Raw genomic sequence first — 21447 nt, 5'->3', positions numbered from 1 at the left:
ACTTTTTCCAAACAACTACTCTAATTTAAGCTATGGTCCCTTTCATTCTACTGAAAATAATTAATGCCTAATCAAGCACCTTTATCTTAGACTCTCTTTTTGCCTGTTTTCAATATAAACTTAACTGGCTATGGTCACAATTTCTCAAGTGCCTCCTCTATCTTCAGATCACTTTCTTGTCCTGCTTATCCCATCAGTGCCACTGTTGCTACTGCAAATGTCTCTCAATTGCCGAAAGATTCTCTTCCTCAATTATTCAGTGGTCTTTTATGTATTGGCACTTTAATAACATTGCTCATTTAGGCAGACTATCTGAACACAGTCATCAATTAGCACTTTCCTTTCTATGACTGAAATCTTTGCCTGGAATTTACACGTGATTCTTTGACGGGAGATTGGCAGAACTTGCGGTGAAATGGCTAAAAACGGCCATTTATGCTGCTTCAGGTTTCTGCCGATCTTCTGGCAAAGTTACGATGGAAGAGCTAAACGGAAACTCTCCCCATCCACCTTGTGCCTTTAATTATTAAGGCCACCCCATCTCTTTTTTTCCTTCTTTATCTCTCAGAACTTCTGTAACCAAATATATCCAACTCTTGCCCTGTCTGAAACCGAGTTCTGTCAAAGTTAGAGCATCATACCCATTCATTCTAATTAGTGCCTCTCATTTCCTGCTCTTTATTTTAATTGCTTTGTACATTTGAATAGAAGTATTACCATGCTGACACACCCATAGCCCTCAAAACCCTGTTTTCCTTCTTTCCTTCTTTCCTTTTCCTTAACCTCTCTCCAATCTGCCCATAATACTTCTTTCTACAACCCGCTTGAGCGCACCATTTTTGACTGCTTTACCTCTTCACTATACTTATGGGGATCAGCCAAGCATATCCTCTAAAATTCGTCCCTGCTGTACAGTTTAAATTTGCTGTGTGTGACGATATTGGTACCATTTCGGTTTCGATGAAGTACATCCTAACTGTAGAATTTTCCCCTCCCCAGAACTCATCTCAATGTCCTAAACATCTCAAACCCTCCCTCTATAACCAAGATAAGCATTGTCCTGCCCTGGTGCCTTATATTGGGAGAAATCCTGATAATACCCTGGAGGTCTTTTTTTAAACTGATACCTAACTCCTCAAACTCCCTTTGCCTGCCTCTTCCTTACATCATTGGTTCTGATGATGAGCATGACCTCCGGATGCTCGCTCTGTTTTCAAAATCAGCTCCACCCCTTTCATTTTGACCTGGCCAAAAAAAGCTGTGTTCTTCCAATACTTGACATAAAACTACATTTAGAGCTCACTTCTCTTTCACCTCCCATTCTCCGCATGTAACCATTTACTTTGTAGTGTTGCGGAGTCTCCTGTGATTTGCCCACCCCTACGTTGCCAACCTTGGCTGCAGTATAGGTCTCCTGCACTGTGGGCCTATTGGAGCACTTTAAATCCCCAGGATTTCCTGCACAGTCTCTGCCTGGTGTCCTTCATCCCTTCACCACCCCCCTCTTCTCTTCCCGCCCTCCCCCCCCCCCCCAAAGTATGATCACCTATGTCGTCTCCTCTGCCTCAATGATCCTCTCCTGCTGCAGCATGGCTCTCGCTTGTAACATGGACAAATATAGGGAGCTTCACTGTGCATCTTGGCCATTTGATTTTTGAGCGCTTCATGGTGATCTTGGTTGCACAGAGTGCAAAAGCCTTTGTTCCCCAGCATTGGCATCTCTCAGTTTGATGAGCACAAAAATTCACTATAGCTTAAATTGCTTTAAGATAGTAACAGCCCATTGTATTGACTGAGGTTTCCTTTCTTGGCTGTGCCTTGTACCTCACATATAGCAGTTCTAATGTACAGTGCATTGACTGAGGATTTTGTCTATGTTCCAGATGTGATGGACCTGGCCTGGTCACCCCACGATGCCTGGCTCTCCTCCTGCAGTATAGATAACACCGTTGTTATTTGGAATGCTCTAAAGTTCCCAGGTGAGATTGGAGCTTGGCTTTAAATTGATGAACAGATTCTATAAGGGCAGGACTGGAACGAGTATGAATAGGATTCCCTCACAAAGCAGCGTTGAGGTTCAGTTTCAGCAAAGATATTCTTTGTCTCAAACTTATGCAGGATTTGTTTCCAACTTCCTTTTCTGGCTCCCATGATAGCTGACATTGTGAACGGTTCTCTCATCAGGTACTGTTCCCCCTCTCCTTCAAACCCGCTGTCAGCACCCCTCAAAAAAACAACCCTTGACCCCACTGTGCTTGCAAGCTATACCACCCTATCTCCAACCTCCCTTTCCTCTCAAGTCCTTGAATGTGATGTTGCGTCCCAAATCCGTGCCCAACTTTCTCGGAATTCCATGTTTGAATCCCTTCAATCTGGTTTCTGCACATGCCACAGTACAGAAAAGGCTCTCATCAAAGTCACAAATTACATCCTTTGTGACTGTGACAAAGATAAACTACCCCCCTTTGTCCTCCTTGACCTGTCTGCAGCCTTTGACACGGTTGACCACTCCATCCTCCTCCAATGCCTTTCCACCATCGTCCAGCTGGGTGGAGCTGCACTCGCATGGTTCCATTCTTATCTATCTAATTGTAGCCAGAAAATCACATGCAGCGGCATCTCTTCCCACTCCTGCATTGTTACTTCTGGTGTCCCCAAAGGATCTATCCTTGGCCCCCTCCTATTTCTCATCTATATGCTGCCACTTGGCGACATCATCCAAAACACAGCGTCGGTTTCCACACGCTGACGACACCCAGCTCTACCTCACCACCACTTCTCTCAACCCCTCCACGGTGTCTAAATTATCAGACTGCTTGTCCGACATCCAATACTGGATGAGCAGAAATTTTCTCCAATTAAATATTGGAAGGACCGAAGGCATTGTCTTTGGTCCTCACCACAAACTGTGTTCCCTAACCACCGATTCCATTCCTCTCCCCAACTTCTGGCTGAGGCTGAACCATATTGTTCGGTGTCATATTTGACCCAGAAATGAGCTTCTGGCCACATATCCGCAGCATAACTAAAACTACCTATTTCCACCTCCGTAACATTGCCCGTCTGCCGTAATTTCTTCTTGTGTGGCTCGGTGTCAAATTTTTTTTCTTCGTCTTGTAACATTCCTGTGGAGCACCTTGGGATGTTTTACTACGTTAAAAGCACTATTTAAATACAAGTTGTTGTTGTGTCCATTGCAATCATGATGTTTGAATGCTGTGTATAAAATTTATTGTTGGTCACGTAGGTTACGGATACAGCACAGGTTCTCATTCATTGGGAAAGTTGTAATCTTCAAGGATGACTAAACAGTGAAAACTTCTCAACTTTCTTTCTTGCAGAGATCATTGCAACGTTACGGGGTCACTCAGGCCTAGTGAAGGGCCTCACTTGGGATCCTGTTGGGAAATACATTGCATCCCAAGCAGACGACCGGAGCTTAAAAGTGTGGAGGACCATGGATTGGCAGCTGGAGACCAATATCACTAAACCCTTTGATGAAGTATGTGTTTTCAGCAAATGTCTGAATTGTTGAACTGAGGCTCTGTAGCTCCTTATTGCTTTTTGTCATTGTGAGAAGCCTGTCCATAAGATCACCTTTGTAGCAAACTAGAATGCAGACCTTTGGGCTGCCATCATGCCACCAGCATCTCTTCTGCCCTCTTTCCCTATCGTTGTATTTACGTTGAAGATCAGGGCGATCGGCAGATTACATTTATTTTTAATTTGCTCGCCAATTGGTGTCCCGAGACACTATATTAGATTAGGCCTTCAAATAGATGGCCAGGGCCTGCCTTCCCAGCTGAAACAGTCTTATTTCAGTATGAGACTAAGACATGCTCTGCCCATTGGCACTATGGCATTGTGCGGCCGAATGAGTGGTCCTTAAAGGGACCACGGCAGGCCATTCCAGAACAGGTACATTTCAGGTTTTAAGAGATTCTTTGGGTTAGGTGGAGCATCAGTGCTTCTCGCGGCCTTTTATAAAAAAAAAAAATCGCTCCTTTGCAGTCCTCCCCCGTGATCGCCTAACACTTTGCCCACCTGCACCAGCTGGGCTGCATACTTGAACCCCAGATTCTATCCCTCTCTGATCAGTAAGCTGCTCGAAAGGCCCATAAAACTCTCAGTGGTACGGATATGCCACCCAACCATGAGCATTGTTTGGGCCTCAGACTGATTCCATCGAGAGGGCAATGGGCTGAGAAACCCGCCCCCCCCACCCCCGGTGGAATTGGCCACCTGAAAATTGCTCCTCATTGTTCTTCAGGTGAAATCTTTGAATTGTTAGAGAAGGCTTCTTGGAGGTTGCCCTTCAAGAATTCAATTCATATTTGGAAATATGTTGGCCAAATACCAAACCAATTGGTGCTGTGGTAAATTGGTGTAGATTGTCTCGTGTTAGCACGCTTTGTGTGGCCGTGAAAGGTTATGGTCCATGTGATCGTTTCATCTCTCTACAGTGTGCAGGCACAACGCACGTGCTGCGGTTAAGCTGGTCTCCGGATGGCCATTACCTAGTATCTGCTCATGCAATGAACAACTCGGGCCCCACGGCACAGATCATTGAACGGGACGGCTGGAAAACGAACATGGATTTCGTTGGCCATCGGAAGGCAGTGACTGTAGTGGTAAGTGTTCTGACCTTTGAAACTCTGCGGAAACCTTTTGGAACAATGTCATTAAAAAGTGTGTGCTGTATATAAATACGTATTCTGACTTATGGAGTGAGAGAAAAGAATGGGAAATAGAAAGATATTGGGTCAGAATTTACTATAATATTGGTGAGGCTAGGCTAATGGTACTCTGTTATTTATGTGCAAATCACACAACAGCATCAGGCGAGGGCAAATGTATGGTTAAACGCAAAAATTCATAAGTTGCTTCCCGGGGTGTGCCGCTCCGTTGTTAGCTTCTCGCAAATGGCATCTCGCTGTTTGATTCACCGTTGAAATGCATTGAACGGCGTGAGGTTCCTGTACTTGGATGGTAGATACGGACTAAATTCGCCACAGAAAGTTGGGGCTTGTCCATTTCAGTCTAAGTACCCTTTTTAATGGTATGATAAGTTTTAATTACTGCCAAACAACCTCTCCGGCACTGAAAATTCACTTTTACTAGTGTGGAGTCTCATTCCTTCAGCTTTTAACTGATTTAAAAAAAAAGGTGTTTTAATTCTTTTAACTTTTTCTCTCTTTGCTCTCTCAATACAATCTTTCTTTCCTCCTTTTTAATTGGCTTTCTGTACCTGATTTGACATTGAATTCAATATTCCAACTTGCACTTCCTGGTTCAGACTCTGCGCTGCCCATTAATAATTATTCAATCTGATTGGTTGAGGAGATATACAGTTGCTCACCCTGTTTACATAGATCCCGGATGTCTTGTAGAGGGAGCTGTGCTGTTTCACTTACAGAAGCTTGCCCTGCAAAAGTGCAAAAGCTCGTAGAAATTAAACGGGCAAGGGCAAGTCTAACGAACAGCGAGTGTCCTCCATTTGCCGGCTACAGTAAATTCTGGCCAAATGTAGGATCTACGTGAATATATTTTTCATTTGCTGGGAGAAAAGAGTAAGAGATACGTGTTTTGCATGAGTGCAGTTTTATATTCCGTTTTGTATCTCTTTTCCAAAAAACTGGATTCAGGAGCTATGACTTGCTTTTTGGATTATGTAAATTTACCTCAGATTTATTAGGCCCAACCACCCCTCATCTGGAATTGGTGGCTCATGCTAGGGCAATGGCTTTCAAACTTTCCTTTCTGGACCTCGCAAACATTGACTCCTTCCTGGAGATCCCTGTCCTACACTTCCAGAAGACCGTGGCAATTACGAAAGGGAAATCCGGAGTCATTCAAGAAAATGTGTATCATTCGGACACAGCGACTGAAATATTCAGCAAATCAATAAAAAACACGAGGAATCTAGTGCCCTCCGAGATCCCTGGGTTTTGTGGCCACAGTTTTCAAACCTATATGCTTGGATATGGTTGTACGAGTAAAATTCCCCTCCTGCTACTCTTAAGTGTTAGGTGCACATTGAATATGAGCAGGCTATTAGTGGGCCCTTGCCACCCATGACCCTATTGTGAATGATTGCATTGTCATCGTGACTTTGCGGGAAACCAGGCATAAAGGTGGCGACTCTGTGTACCTGACATGAGCCTCGCCGCCTTGCTATACTTTCCACCATATGCCCCACCCAACCAACTTGGTAGCGGTGTGGCCCTCATCACCAAATCGCATCCCCGCCTACTCCTGCCATCCAGTGGCTCAGTGTGCAGCACACTCGCCTCTGAGTCAGAAGGTTGTGGGTTTAAGTCCCACTCCAGGAACTTGAGCGCATAAATCTTGGCTAACACTTCAGTGCAGTGCTGAGGAAGTGCTGCACTGTAAGGTGCCGTCTTTTAAATCAGATGTTAAACCGAGGCCCCGTCTGCTCTCACAAGTGAACGTAAAAGATCCAATGGCACTCTTTCGAAGAAGAGCAGGGGAGTTATACCCAATGTCCTGGCCAATATTCATCCCTTGATCAATAGATTATCTGTTCAGTATCACATTGCTGTTTGTGGGAGCTTGCTGTGTACAAATGAGCTGTTGCGTTTACCTACATTACAACAGTGACCACACTCCAAATATTACTTCACTGGCTGTAAAGCGCTTTGAGATGTCTGATGGTTGTGAAAGGGCGTTGTATAAATGCAAGTCTATCTTTCTGTCCTTTCTCTCATACCTTGCTCTATCCCTCTCACCACTCCTTTTAAAATGTTCATTCTCTACTGTTTCCCCCTCCCTAATTACTCACCAAAATATCCTCTCTCCTTTCCTGCCTCGGCACTAAATGACGCCGCCTCATCTGTGATTTCAATCTCCGTTTTAACTCATCTTGCCCTTCTCTGATTTCACTGTCCTTTCTCAACTTCTTCCTCCAACTGTCCTCTCTTTTTCACAGCCACCCTTTCTACTTTGCCATCTCCCATGACCTCTCTACTCCCATTGTCTCAATCAGAGACAATGCCATTTCTGAGCATTGCCTTGTATCCCTCACTATCCGCATCCCTCTATCCCCTTAAAACTCCCAACTGTTGGCCCTCCATTCTCTTAGAATTTCCTATCCCACCTCTAACATGCAGCCACTGCAGTCAATTGTATTAGTTGAGAAAAGCTCTCAGCGCAGGTCAGGATGTGAATCTGAGACCTTCCTGGTGTGTATGGCTCAGCATCACTTCATGTGATGCATTTACTCACGGAGGTTGGTGCAGATTGGTCTGACTTTGATGCATCAATAACTTGTCATAATTCTGATGTCAGGGAGGAATTGGTCTAAAGTCATTTCCTATACAATCATAGAATCATAGAAACTTACAGGACAGGAGACAGCCATTTGGTCCTTTGTGCCATATTGGCTCTTTGAAAGAGCAGTTGTGCTTAGTCACCGCCCCCCCCCCCCCCTGCTTTTTGTTCTTAACCCTGCAAGACCCTCGTCTTCAAGTACCTGTCCAACTCCCTTTTAAAATTATTTATGGAATCAGCTTCCGCCACCTTTTCAGGTGGGGCGTTCCAGATCCCAGCAATGGTGGAAATGAGCAGAACCTCAATTTGGATGAGTTTCAATAGGTCTGATGAATACAAGCCTTTAGGATTGATATAATTTCATCCCGTTTTCCTATGCATCTTGCTTGGTCTTTACAGCAGGATGTGCTGGGAACTCCTGAGTTATTCCCCAACCATATTCCCATCACAGTGCTATACAACGACTAAAGTAATCATTAACGAATGATTGGTGCAGAGGTTCAGAAGCTCTGACTTGCTGATGGATTCTCCCTCAGCTTTTCTGATGTTCACTATCATTAGGTTTAGAGTAGTTATTGGAAAGGAAAAATGAAATGTGAAAATACTCAACTGGAGGAGAGCTAATTTCGGTGAGTTGAAAAGGGAGCTAGCCCAGGTGGATTGGAATCAAAGATCGGCAGGTAAAACAGTAAATAAGCAATGGGAGGACTTCAAAGAGGAGATAGTTCGGGCACAGACTAGACACATTCCCACAAGGGGGAAAGGAAGGGCATCCAAAGGTAAAGCTCCTTGGATGACTAAAGGTATAGAGATTAAAATGAAACAGAAAAAGGAGGTTTATGATGATTTGGGTTTATAATTCCTTCAATAATTACATAGGATATACGGCACAGAAACAGGCCATTCGGCCCAACCAGTCCATGCCGGCGTTTATGCTCCACTTGAGCCTCCTCCCGTCTTTCCTCATCTAAATCAATCAATGTAACTCTCTATTCCTTTCTCCCTCATAGGCTTGTGGAGCCGCCCCTTAAATTCATCTATACTATTCGCCTCAACCACTTACTGTGGTAGCGAGTTCCACATTCTCACCACTCTTTGGGTAAAGAAGTTTCTTCTGAATTCCCTATTGAATTTCTTGGTGACTACCTTATATTGATGACCTCTAGTTATGCTCTTCCCCACAAGTGGAAACATTCTCTCTGTATCCACTCTATCAAAACCTTTCATAATTTTGAAGACCTCTGTTAGCACCCCCCAGGCTTTTTTCAAGAGAAAAGAGACCCAGCCTGTTCATCCTTAACTGATATGTATACCCTCTCATTTCTGGAATCATCCTTGTAAATCTTCTCTGCACCCTCTCCAGTACCTCTATATCCTTTTTATAATGTGGCGACCAGAACTGTACGCAGTAATAAGTGTGGTCTAACCAAGGTTCGATTCAGGTTAAGCATAACTTCCCTACTTTTCAATTCTATACCTCTAGAAATAAACCCAAGTGCTTGGTTTGCTTTTTTTAATGGTTTTGTTAACGTGTGGCGCAACTTTTGGTGATTTGTGTATTTGTACTCCGCGATCCCTTTGTTCCTCTACCCCACCTAGACTCTCACCCTCCAAGTAATAAGTGACCTCGCTATTCTTCCTACCAAAATGTGCTACCTCACATTTATCTGTGTTGAACTTCATTTGCCAATTATATGCCCATTCTGCAAGTTTATTAATGTCCTTCTGTAATTTGTTGCAGTCCTCCTCAGTATTGACTATTGGCCCCAATTTGGTGTCATCTGCAAATTGAGAAATTGTGTTTTTGATTCCAAAGTCTAAATTATTAATGTAAATTGTGAACCGCAGTGGTCTCAGCACTGATCCTTGTGGAACACCACCAACCACCTCCTGCTACCCTTTAATCCAACTCTCTGTCTTGGAGCCAGCTTGCGACTTGTCCCCTGACTCCACATTCTCTGACCTTATTCATTAGTCTATTATGTGGTACTTTATCAAAGGCCTTTTGAAAATGACATCTTCTGCATTACCATTGTCTACTCTCTCTGTTATCTCTCCAAAAAATTCAATAAGGTTGGTCAAGCAAGACTTTTCCTTTTGAAATCCATGCTGACTATTCATTATTATATTTTTCCTTTCCAGATGTTCTTCTGTTCTCTCCTTTAGTAGGGTTTCCATTATTTTTCCTATCACCAATGTTAAGCTGACTTGTCTATAATTCCCTGGCCATGTTATATTCCCCTTCTTAAATATGGATATTCAGCTTGGTTCTCTACTGAATGTACAGATGAGACCTGAAAAAGGAAATGAGAGGGATAAAGCGAGATTGAGAGGAGAGTAACTGGTAAAGTAAAAGAGAACCCAAAATACAGAATTATAATTATTGAAACAGAATTATAAATCTGACATTTATCATAAGCCTCCTTTTTCTGTTTCATCGGCGCACTCTCAGTGACAGTCTACCTACCTCACCTCAGTCTGGAGGTCCTGCGCACGCCGCACACCGGCTTTTAAATGGAAAAACCGCATATGCACAGAAATTTGAATGGGCTGCGTACCCAAAAAACAAATTAGAGGAACATTGGTTGACAGACATACCAGCTCTCGCCTCTCCTCTTGTCCGTTACTAACGAGCCGAGCTAAGACTGGACACTGTCTCCTTGACAACACGGCGGACCAATGACCATGAGCCTCTGGGATCAAGCAGTGGTTTCCGGTGCCTCGCATCCTGTGCCCAGCCAGGGACTAAAGTGTTTCTGTGTTGATGTTGATGGGTGACTCGGGGGTGGAAGGTAAAACTCTGTGCCCTGGATGCTGTAACCTTCAGGGATCATTGTTAAATTGACTTTGCATTTCATGCGCGTTGGAGAAAGGGAGCCACTGGCAGACCCCTTGAAACCTTTCAGTTTTTCAGACTGGAAGGATGTGGTGTTCCCCCAGTGGTCAATGTTGGGACCACTGCCCTTGATGTGTACTAATGGCGATACGGGCATAATTTCAAAGTTAGAAGATAATCCGAAACTAGGCTATGTAGTAAACGGTGAGGAGGGTAGTAACAGCCTTCAGGAGGACATGGGCAGACACATGACAGGTGAAATGGGCAGACAAATGGCAGGTGAAAATTAATGCAGATACGTATGAAGTGAATCATTTTCGTAGGAAGGATTAGGCGACACAATGTAAATAAAATGATGCAATGAAAGTGGGTGCTGGAACAGATAGACCTGGGGACGTGCATACATAACATTGCATCATCATCATAGGCAGACCCTCGGAATCGAGGAAGACTTGCTTTCACTCTTAGCATGAGTTCTTAGGTGGCTGTACAGTCCAATACGAGAACCACAGTCTCTGTCACAGGTGGGACAGATAGTCGTTGAAGGGCAGGGAGGCTGGTTTGCCGCACGCTCCTTCCGCTGCCTGCGCTTGATTTCTGCATGCTCTCGGCGACGATACTCGAGGAGCTCAGCACCCTCCCGAATGCACTTCCTCCACTTAGGGCGGTCTATGGCCAGGGACTCCCAGGTGTCAGTGGGGATGTCTCGCTTGATCAGGGAGGCTTTGAAGGTGTCCTTGTAACATTTCCTCTGCTCGCCTTTGGCTCGTTTGCCGTGGACGAGTTCCGAGTAGAGCGCTTGCTTTGGGAGTCTCGTGTCTGGCATGCGAACTGTGTGGCCTGTCCAGCAGAGCTGATCAAGTGTGGTCAGTGCTTCAATGCTGGGGATGTTGGCCTGGACGAGGACGCTAATGTTTGTGCGTTTGTCCTCCCAGGGGATTTGCAGGATCTTGCGGAGACATTGCTGGTGGTATTTCTCCAGCGACTTGAGGTGTCTACTGTACATAGTCCACGTCTCTGAGGCATACAGGAGGGTGGGTATTACTACTGCCCTGTAGACCATGAGCTTGGTGACAGTTTTGAGGGACTGGTCTTCAAACACTCTTTTTCTCAGGCGGCCGAAGGCTGCACTGGCGCATTGGAGACGGTGTTGGATCTCGTCGTCAATGCCTGCTCTTGTTGATAGGAGGCTCCCGAAATAGGGGAAGTGGTCCACGTTGTCCAGGACCACGTCGTGGATCTTGATGTCTGGGGGGCAGTGCTGTGCGGCGAGGACAGGCTGGTGGAGGACCTTTGTCTTACTACTGTTTAGCGTAAGGGCCATGCTTTCATACTATGTTCTGGAGTTCAGCCTCTGTGTGTGCATAGACACTGGTGTCATCCGCGCATTGTAGCTCGATGACAAAGGTTGGAGTGGTCTTGGACCTGGCCTGGAGACGGCGAAGGTTGAACAGCTTCCCACGGTTCTGTAGTTTAGTTCCACTCCAGCGGGGAGCTTATCAACTGTGAGGTGGAGCATGGCAGCGAGGAAGATTGACAAGAGGGTTGGGGCGATGACACAGCCCTGCTTGACCCCGGTCCGGACGTGAATTGGGTCTGTGATGGATCCGTTGGCAAGGATCACGGCTTGCATGTCATTGTGGAGCAGGCGGAGGATGATGACGTACTTTAAGGGGCATCCGAAGCGGAGGAGGACGCTCCATAGACCCTCGTGATTGACGGTGTCAAAGGGCAAGTTCAGAAGGCTGTCTTACATGCAGACGGAATCCTTGGCTTTATAAATAGAGGCATAGAGTAAAAAAGTAAGGAAGTTATGCTAAATCTTTATAAAACACTGGTTAGGCCTCAGCTGGAGAATTATGGCCAATTCAGGGCATCATACTTTTTAGGAAGCATGTCAAGGCCTTGGAGAGGGGGTAGAAGAGATTTCTAGAATGGTACCAAAGATGAAAGATTTCAGTTGTGTGGAAAGATAAGAGAAGCTCGGTTTGTTCTCCTTGGAGCAGAGAAAGTAAAGGGAAGATTTTATAGAGGTGTTAAAAATCATGAAGGATTTTGATAGTAAGGAGAAACTATTTCCAGTGACAGAAGGATCAGTAACTAGAGGACACAGATTTAAGGTAGTTGGCAAAAGAACTGGAGGTGGCATGAGGAAAAAAAATATTTAGACAATGAGTTATGATGATCTGAAATGCACTGCCTGAAAGGGTGGTGGAAATGGATTCAATAATAATTTTCAAAAGGGAATTGAGTAAATACTTAAAGGGTATAAATTGCAGGGCTATGGGGAAACAGCAGGTTCGGAGGATTAATTGGATAATTCTTTCAAAGAGCTGGTACGGGCAAGATGGGCTGAATGGCTTCCTGTGTTATATCGTTAGCCGAGCAGATCACGTAATAATTTAATAACCTCTCCTTGACCTGTAAAGAAGGTTGAGAGCTGACTGTGTTGTTGGGATATGTTTTGTTTCAAAAGGCCTTCACTGTCCTTCCCAGTTGCCATCTCATTCCAGGGTAAATCTGGCTCTGACTTTGTATTCATGAATGCTAGCCAGCTATCATAGCAGTAAGATGAATTGTAAGAGCCCTGCATTTTATTTGGGATGTTTTAAATGGTGTTGAAGTTGGACTGGGGGAATAGAGCCCTGTGTCATTAGTGTTAGCAGAGACTGTAGAATTCTAAATTTGAGGTTCCATTTTGTCTTTCATCTCTTATTGACTGGATGATACAACATGTCATTTTTTCTAGTTTATTAAATTTGTCACTCTTCCAATTAGTCACTGGACAATCTATCCCCAAAAGAGATTGTTTCATCATTCCATCTATACCTTGTTTAACCATTCCATTGATGCCTTGTTTACAATTGGTCCCTGTTTCCAGCAGGTGTAATGAACCATTTTCTCCAACAGAATGATTGAAGTCCATTCAATTAAATACTTGTGTGAAGGAAGGAAGATCCCTGTCAATAGTATTTTTTCTAGTTAATTGAATCTCTTTCCTTTGGGTGTGTATTTTGAAGTAAGAAGTGGTTGCCTATTTGTGCACCATTTTACAAGTGTACTTGATTTGATCTCCAAGTTTCTAGTTATTAGAACTGCCATTCAAACACCAGGTAATGATACTGTTTCATTTAAACCACCAGCTAATCACCCTCAAGTCAGGAACAGGAAAGCGAGGATCAGCTTTACTATTGAACTCCATATAACTGTTGAAAAGCAATGTGACTTGGGTTGGGCACCGTGGGGAAGGGATATATAAAAAGAAAGACTTCCGCAGTTCATGACTCCACAATGCCCCAAAGCGCTTTACAATCATGAAGTACTTTTAAAGTGTAGGCACTGACGTAATATAGGAAACGTGGCAATCAATTTGTGCACAGCAAGGTCCCACAAACAGCAACATGATGTTGGTTGAGGGATAAATATTGGTCAGGACACTGCAGCGAACACCCCAGCTTGTATTTGAAAGAGTGCCATGAGATCATTTACGTCCACCTGAGAGAGCAGATGGAGTCTTGATTTATCAGAAAGACGACACCTCTACCAGTGCAGCGCTCCCTCAGTACAGCATCGGGATGCCAGATAAGATTATGTACTCAAATCTTTGAAGTTGGACTTAGAAAATAGGAGTAGGCCATTCGGCCCTTCGAGCCTGCACCACCATTCAATATGATCATGGCTGATCATGCAACTTCAGTACCCCAGTCCTGCTTTCTCTCTTTGCCCATTGATCCCTTTAGCCGTAAGGGACACATCTAACTCCCTTTTGAATATATTTAACGAACTGGCCTCAACAACTTTCTGTGGTAGAGAATTCCACAGGTTCACAATTCTGAGTGAAGAAGTTTCTCCTCATCTCGGCCCTAAATGGCTTATCCTTAGACTGTGACCCCTGGTTCTGGATTTCCCCAACATCGGGAACATTCTTCCTGCATCTAACCTGTCCAATCCCGTCAGAATTTTATACGTTTCTATGAGATCCCCTCCCATTCATCTAAATTCCAGTGAATAGAAGCCTAGTCGATCCAGTCTTCATATGTCAGTCCAGCTATCCCGGGAATCAGTCTGGTGAACCTTCGCTGCGCTCCCTCAATAGCAAGAATGTCCTTCCTCAGATTAGGAGACCAACACTGTACACAACACTTGAACCCGCAAACCTCTGACTCGGAGGCGACAGTGCTACCACTGAGCCACGCCTAACACATAGTATTAGTATTGTCTCCGGGCATTGTTGGGGAGGGATGGGGGCACCATGTCCTTGCATGCAGGCAAGAAAAATGCAGAAGGGCAAGGGAAGAGTTGACAATATTGTGCTGAAAAATAGTGTAATTGTTTTTCCAGTGCTGTACACTGAATAGTTTTGGTTTCTTTCAGTGGAGCTGCAATAATGTTCGGCATGCTGTTTTCCTCCTTGCTCGTTTTGCATTCAGGTGAACGATTAACATTCTCCTCTGGAGTATTTATCCAGTTGTTAGGAGTGTGTTTCCTTGTAGCATTAACTCTTGTTGGGAGAGATTTCTGCCTCAGCAATTCTTGCAGATGCACAAGCTGGGATTTGGCTGTTCAGTAACTTACTACAATCAATGAGATGAGTGAATGGAATAATCCTTTCTGGTAACTACCAGACAAACAGGCTGTCTCTAACTGTAAATGGGAAGAAGATCAGCTGGGACTAAACTCTGCCTATCCAACTCTTATTTATTACAGTTTGGTTATTGCAGTTATGGTAAACCAACATTTGTGGTCAGTTGTAGTTTCATGTGTTATCAAGCGAGTGTTATTCCTGTACATGAATAACTGGTGGAAAATCATTAAGCTGTACAGACTCTCCTCTTTGCCAAGGTGCCCTCCTTGTTTATAATTGGACCACTACATGAATTATGAGCACTGCTAGTAACCCTTTCACATAGTTACCACAGCAGTGTAACTGGCAGCTGAGCTGTGCCCAAAGCCGGTTGTGTCTGGGGATGCTGCTGCTGAGAAGTCTTGTCACCTGACCTGTGAAGATGATGCGAGGAATTAGCAGCTTTCTTGTGCATTGGATGTGCAGCTGCCTTTTGTTGTTCTGACACCCACAGATTTCCTCTTCTATTCCCATCTGCAGAAATTTAACCCCAAAATCTTCAAGAAGAAGCCACGGAATGGAAGCTCCAATAAGCCGAGCTGCCCTTATTGCTGTTGTGCAGTGGGGAGTAAGGACCGGTCCCTCTCTGTTTGGGTAAGTCCCAGGTGCCTTATTTCTTGAATGACGATTCAAGAATGATGAAATATATTCATTTTGTATTGCAGTTGTATGCACATTTCCTCACTGGTAGTGACTTCACAGGCCAGTTGTGAAAATGGTGCAGTTGGAGAATAGAAAATCCATAGTCCATCTGCTGATGACATCTAGCTACTACTTTCCACCACCTCTTTACCCTTTCCACTGGCTCTGTGTTCTCAGTCTGCTTATCCAATATCCAGACCTGGATTAGCCAAAATTTCCTCCAGTTAAACTTAAGCCTAAGGCCCCCACTGCAAACTCTGTACCCTATCCTTTTCTGGTTGAATCAGACTGTTTGCAACCTTGGCATCCTAGTTATCCCTCAGCTGAACTTCTGACTCCATGTCCTCTCCATCACAAAGCCTGCCTATTTCCACCTCCGTAACATCACCCGTCTTCACCCAGCCTCAGCCCATCTGCCCAAAACCCTCTTCTATGCCTTTTTCACCTCCAGACTCGACTATTGCAATGCTCTCCTGACCAGTGTCTCATTGTCCACCCTCCATAAACTTCAACCCATCCAAAATTTTGCTGCTGATTTCTTAACCTGCACCAAGTCCTGCTCACTCATCACCTCTGTGCTTGCGGCCTTACCTTTCCCGATTCTGCCATGTTCAAATCACTTCATGGTCTCAATCTTCACTATCTCTGCAACCCTACAACATTCCAAGAACTCTGTGTTTCTCCAACTCTGGCCTCCACCACTCCTTTTGCCTCACCATTGGCGGCTATGTCTTCAGCACTCTAGGCCCTAGGCTCTGGAATTCCCTCCTTAAACCCCTCTGGCTCTTCACCTCTTTCTCCTCCTTTCAAGACCCTACTTAAAACCTACCTCTTTGGTCAATTTTTAACTCATCCCTCCTCATATTTCCTTCTTTGGCTCTCAGTTTTTTTCTGATTACGTTGTTGTGTAGTGACTTGGGATGTTTTTCTATGTTAATATTACTATATAAATGTAAGTTGTTGGCTAGTTTAATTGCAACACTTCCTGACATTCTCTGGTTCCATGATTCAGAGGAATATTCACAGGGAACCGAGTGGACTAGCAGCTGCCAAGATTGTTCAATATCAGCAAATTTAACACAGTTCCCTGAGAAAAGTAACGCACAAAGTTAACTTCAGTTTAAGTGCTGTATAGAGAGACACTGATTATTGTGCTTGAATTGAATTTGTTTGGATAGAACCTACGACATACAGGAATGGCATTACAAAAACAACTTGCATTTATATAGTGCCTGAACTTGGGAAAATGTCCTAAGGAGCTTCACAGGAGTGTAATCAGACAAGTTTTAGTTAATTTTATTCAAAGAAACTGCACGCTGTAGAACTAATGTTCAATGTGAGCCCTCCCTTATACTATAATACAAGTTTGTTCGTCCATAACAATAATGAAGAAGGCAACGAGAGGTAGTCTGCTGTCAATCTCCACCAGCCATCTTGCCCTGAGATAACGTTCCCCATTTTATTATCCACTTTAGCTTTCCACTCCCAAGTCAGGTTTTTAATCCAGCAAATTAATTTGCCATTAGTTGTATGAACCTGAATGATCTTCAAGACCTCTGGTACGGGACTTTATCAAATGTCTTCTGAAAAATCTAAGTAAATTATGTCTGCTGGATAGCAGTAATCTAATTTAATTATCTCCTTGCACCCCATTTAACTTTTTTTTAAGTTTGAGATTCGCCAACTGATCACGCCTCTTTTATGGAACTCCTAACAATGGGAATTGTTGCTTTTTTGACATAAAGCCTCAAGCATTTTTGGTTAGGCAAGAGCTCAGTTGGTTTTGATTTGCTGTGCCACCCCATAATCTTAAATGGTCTATGTAATTCAAAGAAGCATCTCCTGGCAGTCAGCCAGAAGCTTTATCGTGTTTTATGTCATCGTTACTTTCTGTTTCCGCAGCTGACGTGCCTGAAGCGCCCACTAGTGGTGATTCATGAATTATTTGACAAGTCAATCATGGACATCTCCTGGTAAGGCTGTGTCAGATTACTCAGCGATGTTGTTTAAAGTGAAATGGATAATGTAATTTACAGTGGGAATTTTATCCAATTGAAATGAGGTCAACAATTATGTGAAAAGCCATACTGCAATATTTAGAAGTTATATTTTAGAACCGATAGCTTATGTTTTTCTTGTGCAAAGTAGATTTAATTACTGCTTTGTGCCAGAATGGGATGTGTGAAGAGCAGTGACCAGCTTGTTCTGGGGTTAATGTAACATAAACTATAAAGTGGTTTTGAGCCCATGTCTTAATGATATGAGACTAGCTTTGGTGTAATTTAATTTGATAGATTGCGAATTTGCTGTGACTTCTAATCTAAACTCATTTCAAAAGGGATCTCGTATGGGATGCAATTTTAACCCACCTACTGCACTGAGCTCCTTTCCAACCGCATTGCTTTAATTATCCTTGTGGCAGGGACCAAACGGAGTGTCTCCGGTGCAGCTGCTCTTTCCTAGCTGAAAGGGAATACATATGATGAGGGTGGGAAGGAAAATGGCATCCATTTTTAAAAAATGTATTTATCGAGGAAGGAAGAATACTTGCTTGATGAAAGAGTGAGGCGAGCGAGGCAGTTGCTTGATGCGGAGTGGCACACTGGCAGCAACTTGGATACAGGTCTGATGGCGAGTGTCTAGACTGTTTGGAGGCACTTGCTCTCCAGTAGTTGTGCCTTGCTACTCTCTATGCTGCAGTGCATAACCTCCCTTGCCTTGTTCCTTTTCCCCTTTTTTCTTTGCTGGCCCAGGTGCTTCCCCCAATTGATGCTGACCCCATCTCTCCTTGACAGCCTCCATTTCACTCTCTGTGTGCTGAGGGTACAGTATTGTGTATTGGTTATGTTACTGGACCAGTAATCCTGAGGCCTGGTCTACTAAATCAGTGAATGTGAGTTCAAATCCCACCATGGCTGTTTGAGAATTTGAATTCAATTTAAAATATCTGGAAATAAGAGCTGTTACAGGTGCGACGTCCAAAATCCAGAGTTCTGGAATCCGGACACCGGGCCAATCCGTGGCGGGGTTGTCCGGAAACTGGAAAATGTTCCTAAATCCGGACTTGCCTGCCTTGGCCCCCCATCTCTGCCCCCCCACCCCAAGCCTCGGCTGCCCGACCTCCCAATGGCCTGATCTCCCCTGACCACCTGTGGCCCGACTGCTCCCCTTCCCCCCCCTCCACCCCCCCGATCTCCGGCGGCTTGCCCTCCCTCAGCCTCGGCCCCCCCCCCCCCCGGACCCGACATTCCAAAATCTGGAAATATCCGGAATGGCCTCTGTCCCGAGGTTTCCGGATTTCAGAAGTCACACCTGTATCCGTAAAAATGATCATGAGGCTGTCAGATTGTCGTAAAAATCCAGCTGCTTCCCTAATGTCCTTTAAGGTTTGTCCTTGCCTGGTTTGATCCATATGTGACTCTAGTGTCACACCGATGTGGTTGACCTTTAACTGCCCTCAGTTGTGTCAGACAGCTAGCGGTTCAAGAAGGCAGCCCACCACCACTTTTTCAAGGCAGGTAAGGATGGGCAATAAATGTTGGCATTGCCTGTGATGCCCACATGCTGAGAATGAATTAAAAAAAAACACATTCTTCCTGACCACTTTATCACTCTCTGCTTGGACACATGCCTTCCTCCCTCATTTTCCCACCTTTTCTCTGCTGGACCAGGTACTTTTCCCAGTTGATCATGTACCCCTCTCTTCCCCCTTGGAGACCCTAGTCTCATCACTCTCTGGATTGTGTGCTCATTCTTGACAGCTTCAGATTCACTCTTTCGGTTCAGTGACATGTATTATCTAAACTGACCCCATTCTTCCCTGTGCTGAAATGTATGCTGTCCCTCCTCAGCTTCTCCTTGTCCCAGCAGTGCTTCTATATGCATCTCCGATTGTATTTCATGGTAAATGTACCCATCACTCAATAACTTAAATTGCCAAGACATCTTCCTTTGATACAGTCATAAAATTTTTTCCTAAATTTGGAGCCGACTCATATTGTTGGGATATTTTGTATTGATTGAGGTCACCCGCAGCCGGTTTGTAAATTGAGTGCAAAGTGTGGACTGTGAATATGTTAAATGTATAATTGTTTTTTGTGCTCTCCGCACCAGGACATTGACCGGGTTGGGATTGCTAGTGTGCTCTATGGATGGGACTGTGGCGTTTCTGGATTTCTCGCAAGAAGAGCTGGGTGATCCACTAACTGAGGAGGAGAAGGTAATGCAGAATTGTGGCTGGCTTTCTGGTTCTCCAGCTGGATTGAAAGAGATACCGAACATTACTAAAGCAGCGAAAACACTACATCTATGTAGTTCCTTCTATTCCCAATTGCATGCACATCCCTGGGTTGCTTGTAGATTGGTCTGGTAACATAGCACAGAGAAATAATGTTATGCACCAAGTGGGTGATGTGGCATTAGCATCCTAGGGCTATCTGACCTAAATCGCCCAGGCTTAGGAGGTTTCTCAGTTGAGTCTTGAGGTGACGTACTCATAAGAAAGTGAAATGCAGAAGGAGGAAAAGATATGAACGATCGACCCCACCCTTTTGGCAGACTTTACACCTTGGACTTGAATGAACTCTCCAACTTATTTTTCCTCAATGTTGCACAGGTAAAACTTCCAAGAAAAGATAGCCGTGAAATTTCTCCAAAAGTAATTGCATGCTAACTTCCAAGATATATTGAATTGTTGGGTGAAATGTCGTGTGATGGTGGCTCACTGATGCTCCAGGAGGAACAGGTTGTGTTGGGTACTGAGCGGTGAGGCTCCAGGTGCAAGGCACCATGTTAGAGGAGCAGTCCATCCTTGGAGGGTCTCAAGAACACCGTTTTCCACCAACTTACCGAGTTTTTCCGAGCGATTAACAGCATCCAGGAGAATTCTACAGCCTTCACTGTCTTGCTTAATCGTGTTCCAAGGAGGAGGAGGAAATAAATGGAAAGAAACATGTACAGAAACGTAGTCAATCTGTTCCCCAGGCTTTATACAGATGAGAGATGTGTGCAGTGTATTCACCAATCCACACCACTTAAGTTTATTTTTGGCATTAAAACACCTACTGTGCACATTCTGTACCACAGGAGTGCTGAGAGCACAAGAGACAGCTAGCTTGAGATCAAACTAGCTGTCTCTGTCTCTTGTACTCTCAGCAGTTCTGTAGTTTAATTGGAGTGGGCATAACCCAGTTCTTTAATGTAATTGTTAAAATGCGTATTGGGTGACACTACCACTGGAGATATGGGCATTTTTAATTTAATGTTTTCATGAGTTCAGCGATATGTAGTTTTCCTGCCCTAAATTGCACTGGTTAATTTGTTGACTGCATTTTCATTTAGCTTCTACAAGGATCTAGTTAACCCACTCATTATTGTTTAGAGCAATGTCTTGATATGCTGTCCCTTCACTTCAGTATGTCTGTACTTGAATTCAGCCTGGACTCCTATTTCTGTCTCTTGGCGACATCATCAGAAAACATGGTGTCAGTTCCACATGTACGCTGATGACACACAGCTCTACCTCACCGCCACTTCTCTCGACCCCCTCCACAGTCTCTAAATTGTCAGACTGCTTGTCCAACATCCAGTACTGGATGAGCAGAAATTTTCTCCAATTAAATATTGGGAAGACCGAAGCCATTGTTTTTGGTCCCTGCCACAAACTCCGTTCCCTCGTCACCGACTCCATACCTGTCCCTAGCATCTGCTGAGGCTGAACCAGACTGTTTGCAACCTTGGTGCCATATTTGACTGTGAAATGAGCTTCCGACCACATATCTGCGGCATAACTAAAACCGCCTATTTTCACCTCTAACATTGCCTGTCTCTGCCCCTGCCTCAGCTCATCCGCTGCTGAAACCCTCATCCATGCCTTTGTTACTTCTAGACTTGACTATTCCAATGCACTATAATAAAAATAGAAAATGCTGGGAATCTCAGCGGGTCAGGCAGCATCTGTGGAGAGAAACGGAGTTAATGTTTCAGGTCGATGACCCTTTGTCAGAACTGGTAAAAGTTTGAAATGTAACAGACTCTTAAGGAAGTGCAAGGGGGA

At 44.3% G+C, this 21447-nt stretch overlaps 1 protein-coding gene across 3 annotated transcripts in view; it reads left to right on the top strand.

Moving 5' to 3' along the window:
* hira (histone cell cycle regulator a) overlaps positions 1-21447 on the top strand; it is a 115771-nt gene that overhangs the window by 25771 nt on the left and 68553 nt on the right. For all 3 annotated transcript variants that reach the window (XM_070887589.1, XM_070887588.1, XM_070887590.1), the window contains 6 exons: positions 1884-1979; positions 3342-3502; positions 4464-4631; positions 15231-15344; positions 17295-17365; positions 19506-19611. In XM_070887589.1, the coding sequence (XP_070743690.1) occupies positions 1884-1979; positions 3342-3502; positions 4464-4631; positions 15231-15344; positions 17295-17365; positions 19506-19611 (716 nt within the window). The remainder of the gene's footprint in view (positions 1-1883; positions 1980-3341; positions 3503-4463; positions 4632-15230; positions 15345-17294; positions 17366-19505; positions 19612-21447) is intronic.

The sequence above is a fragment of the Pristiophorus japonicus genome, chromosome 8 (genome assembly GCF_044704955.1).
Source record: "Pristiophorus japonicus isolate sPriJap1 chromosome 8, sPriJap1.hap1, whole genome shotgun sequence".
Lineage (NCBI taxonomy): Eukaryota > Metazoa > Chordata > Chondrichthyes > Pristiophoridae > Pristiophorus > Pristiophorus japonicus.
This window is presented reverse-complemented; position numbering and strand designations above follow the sequence as displayed.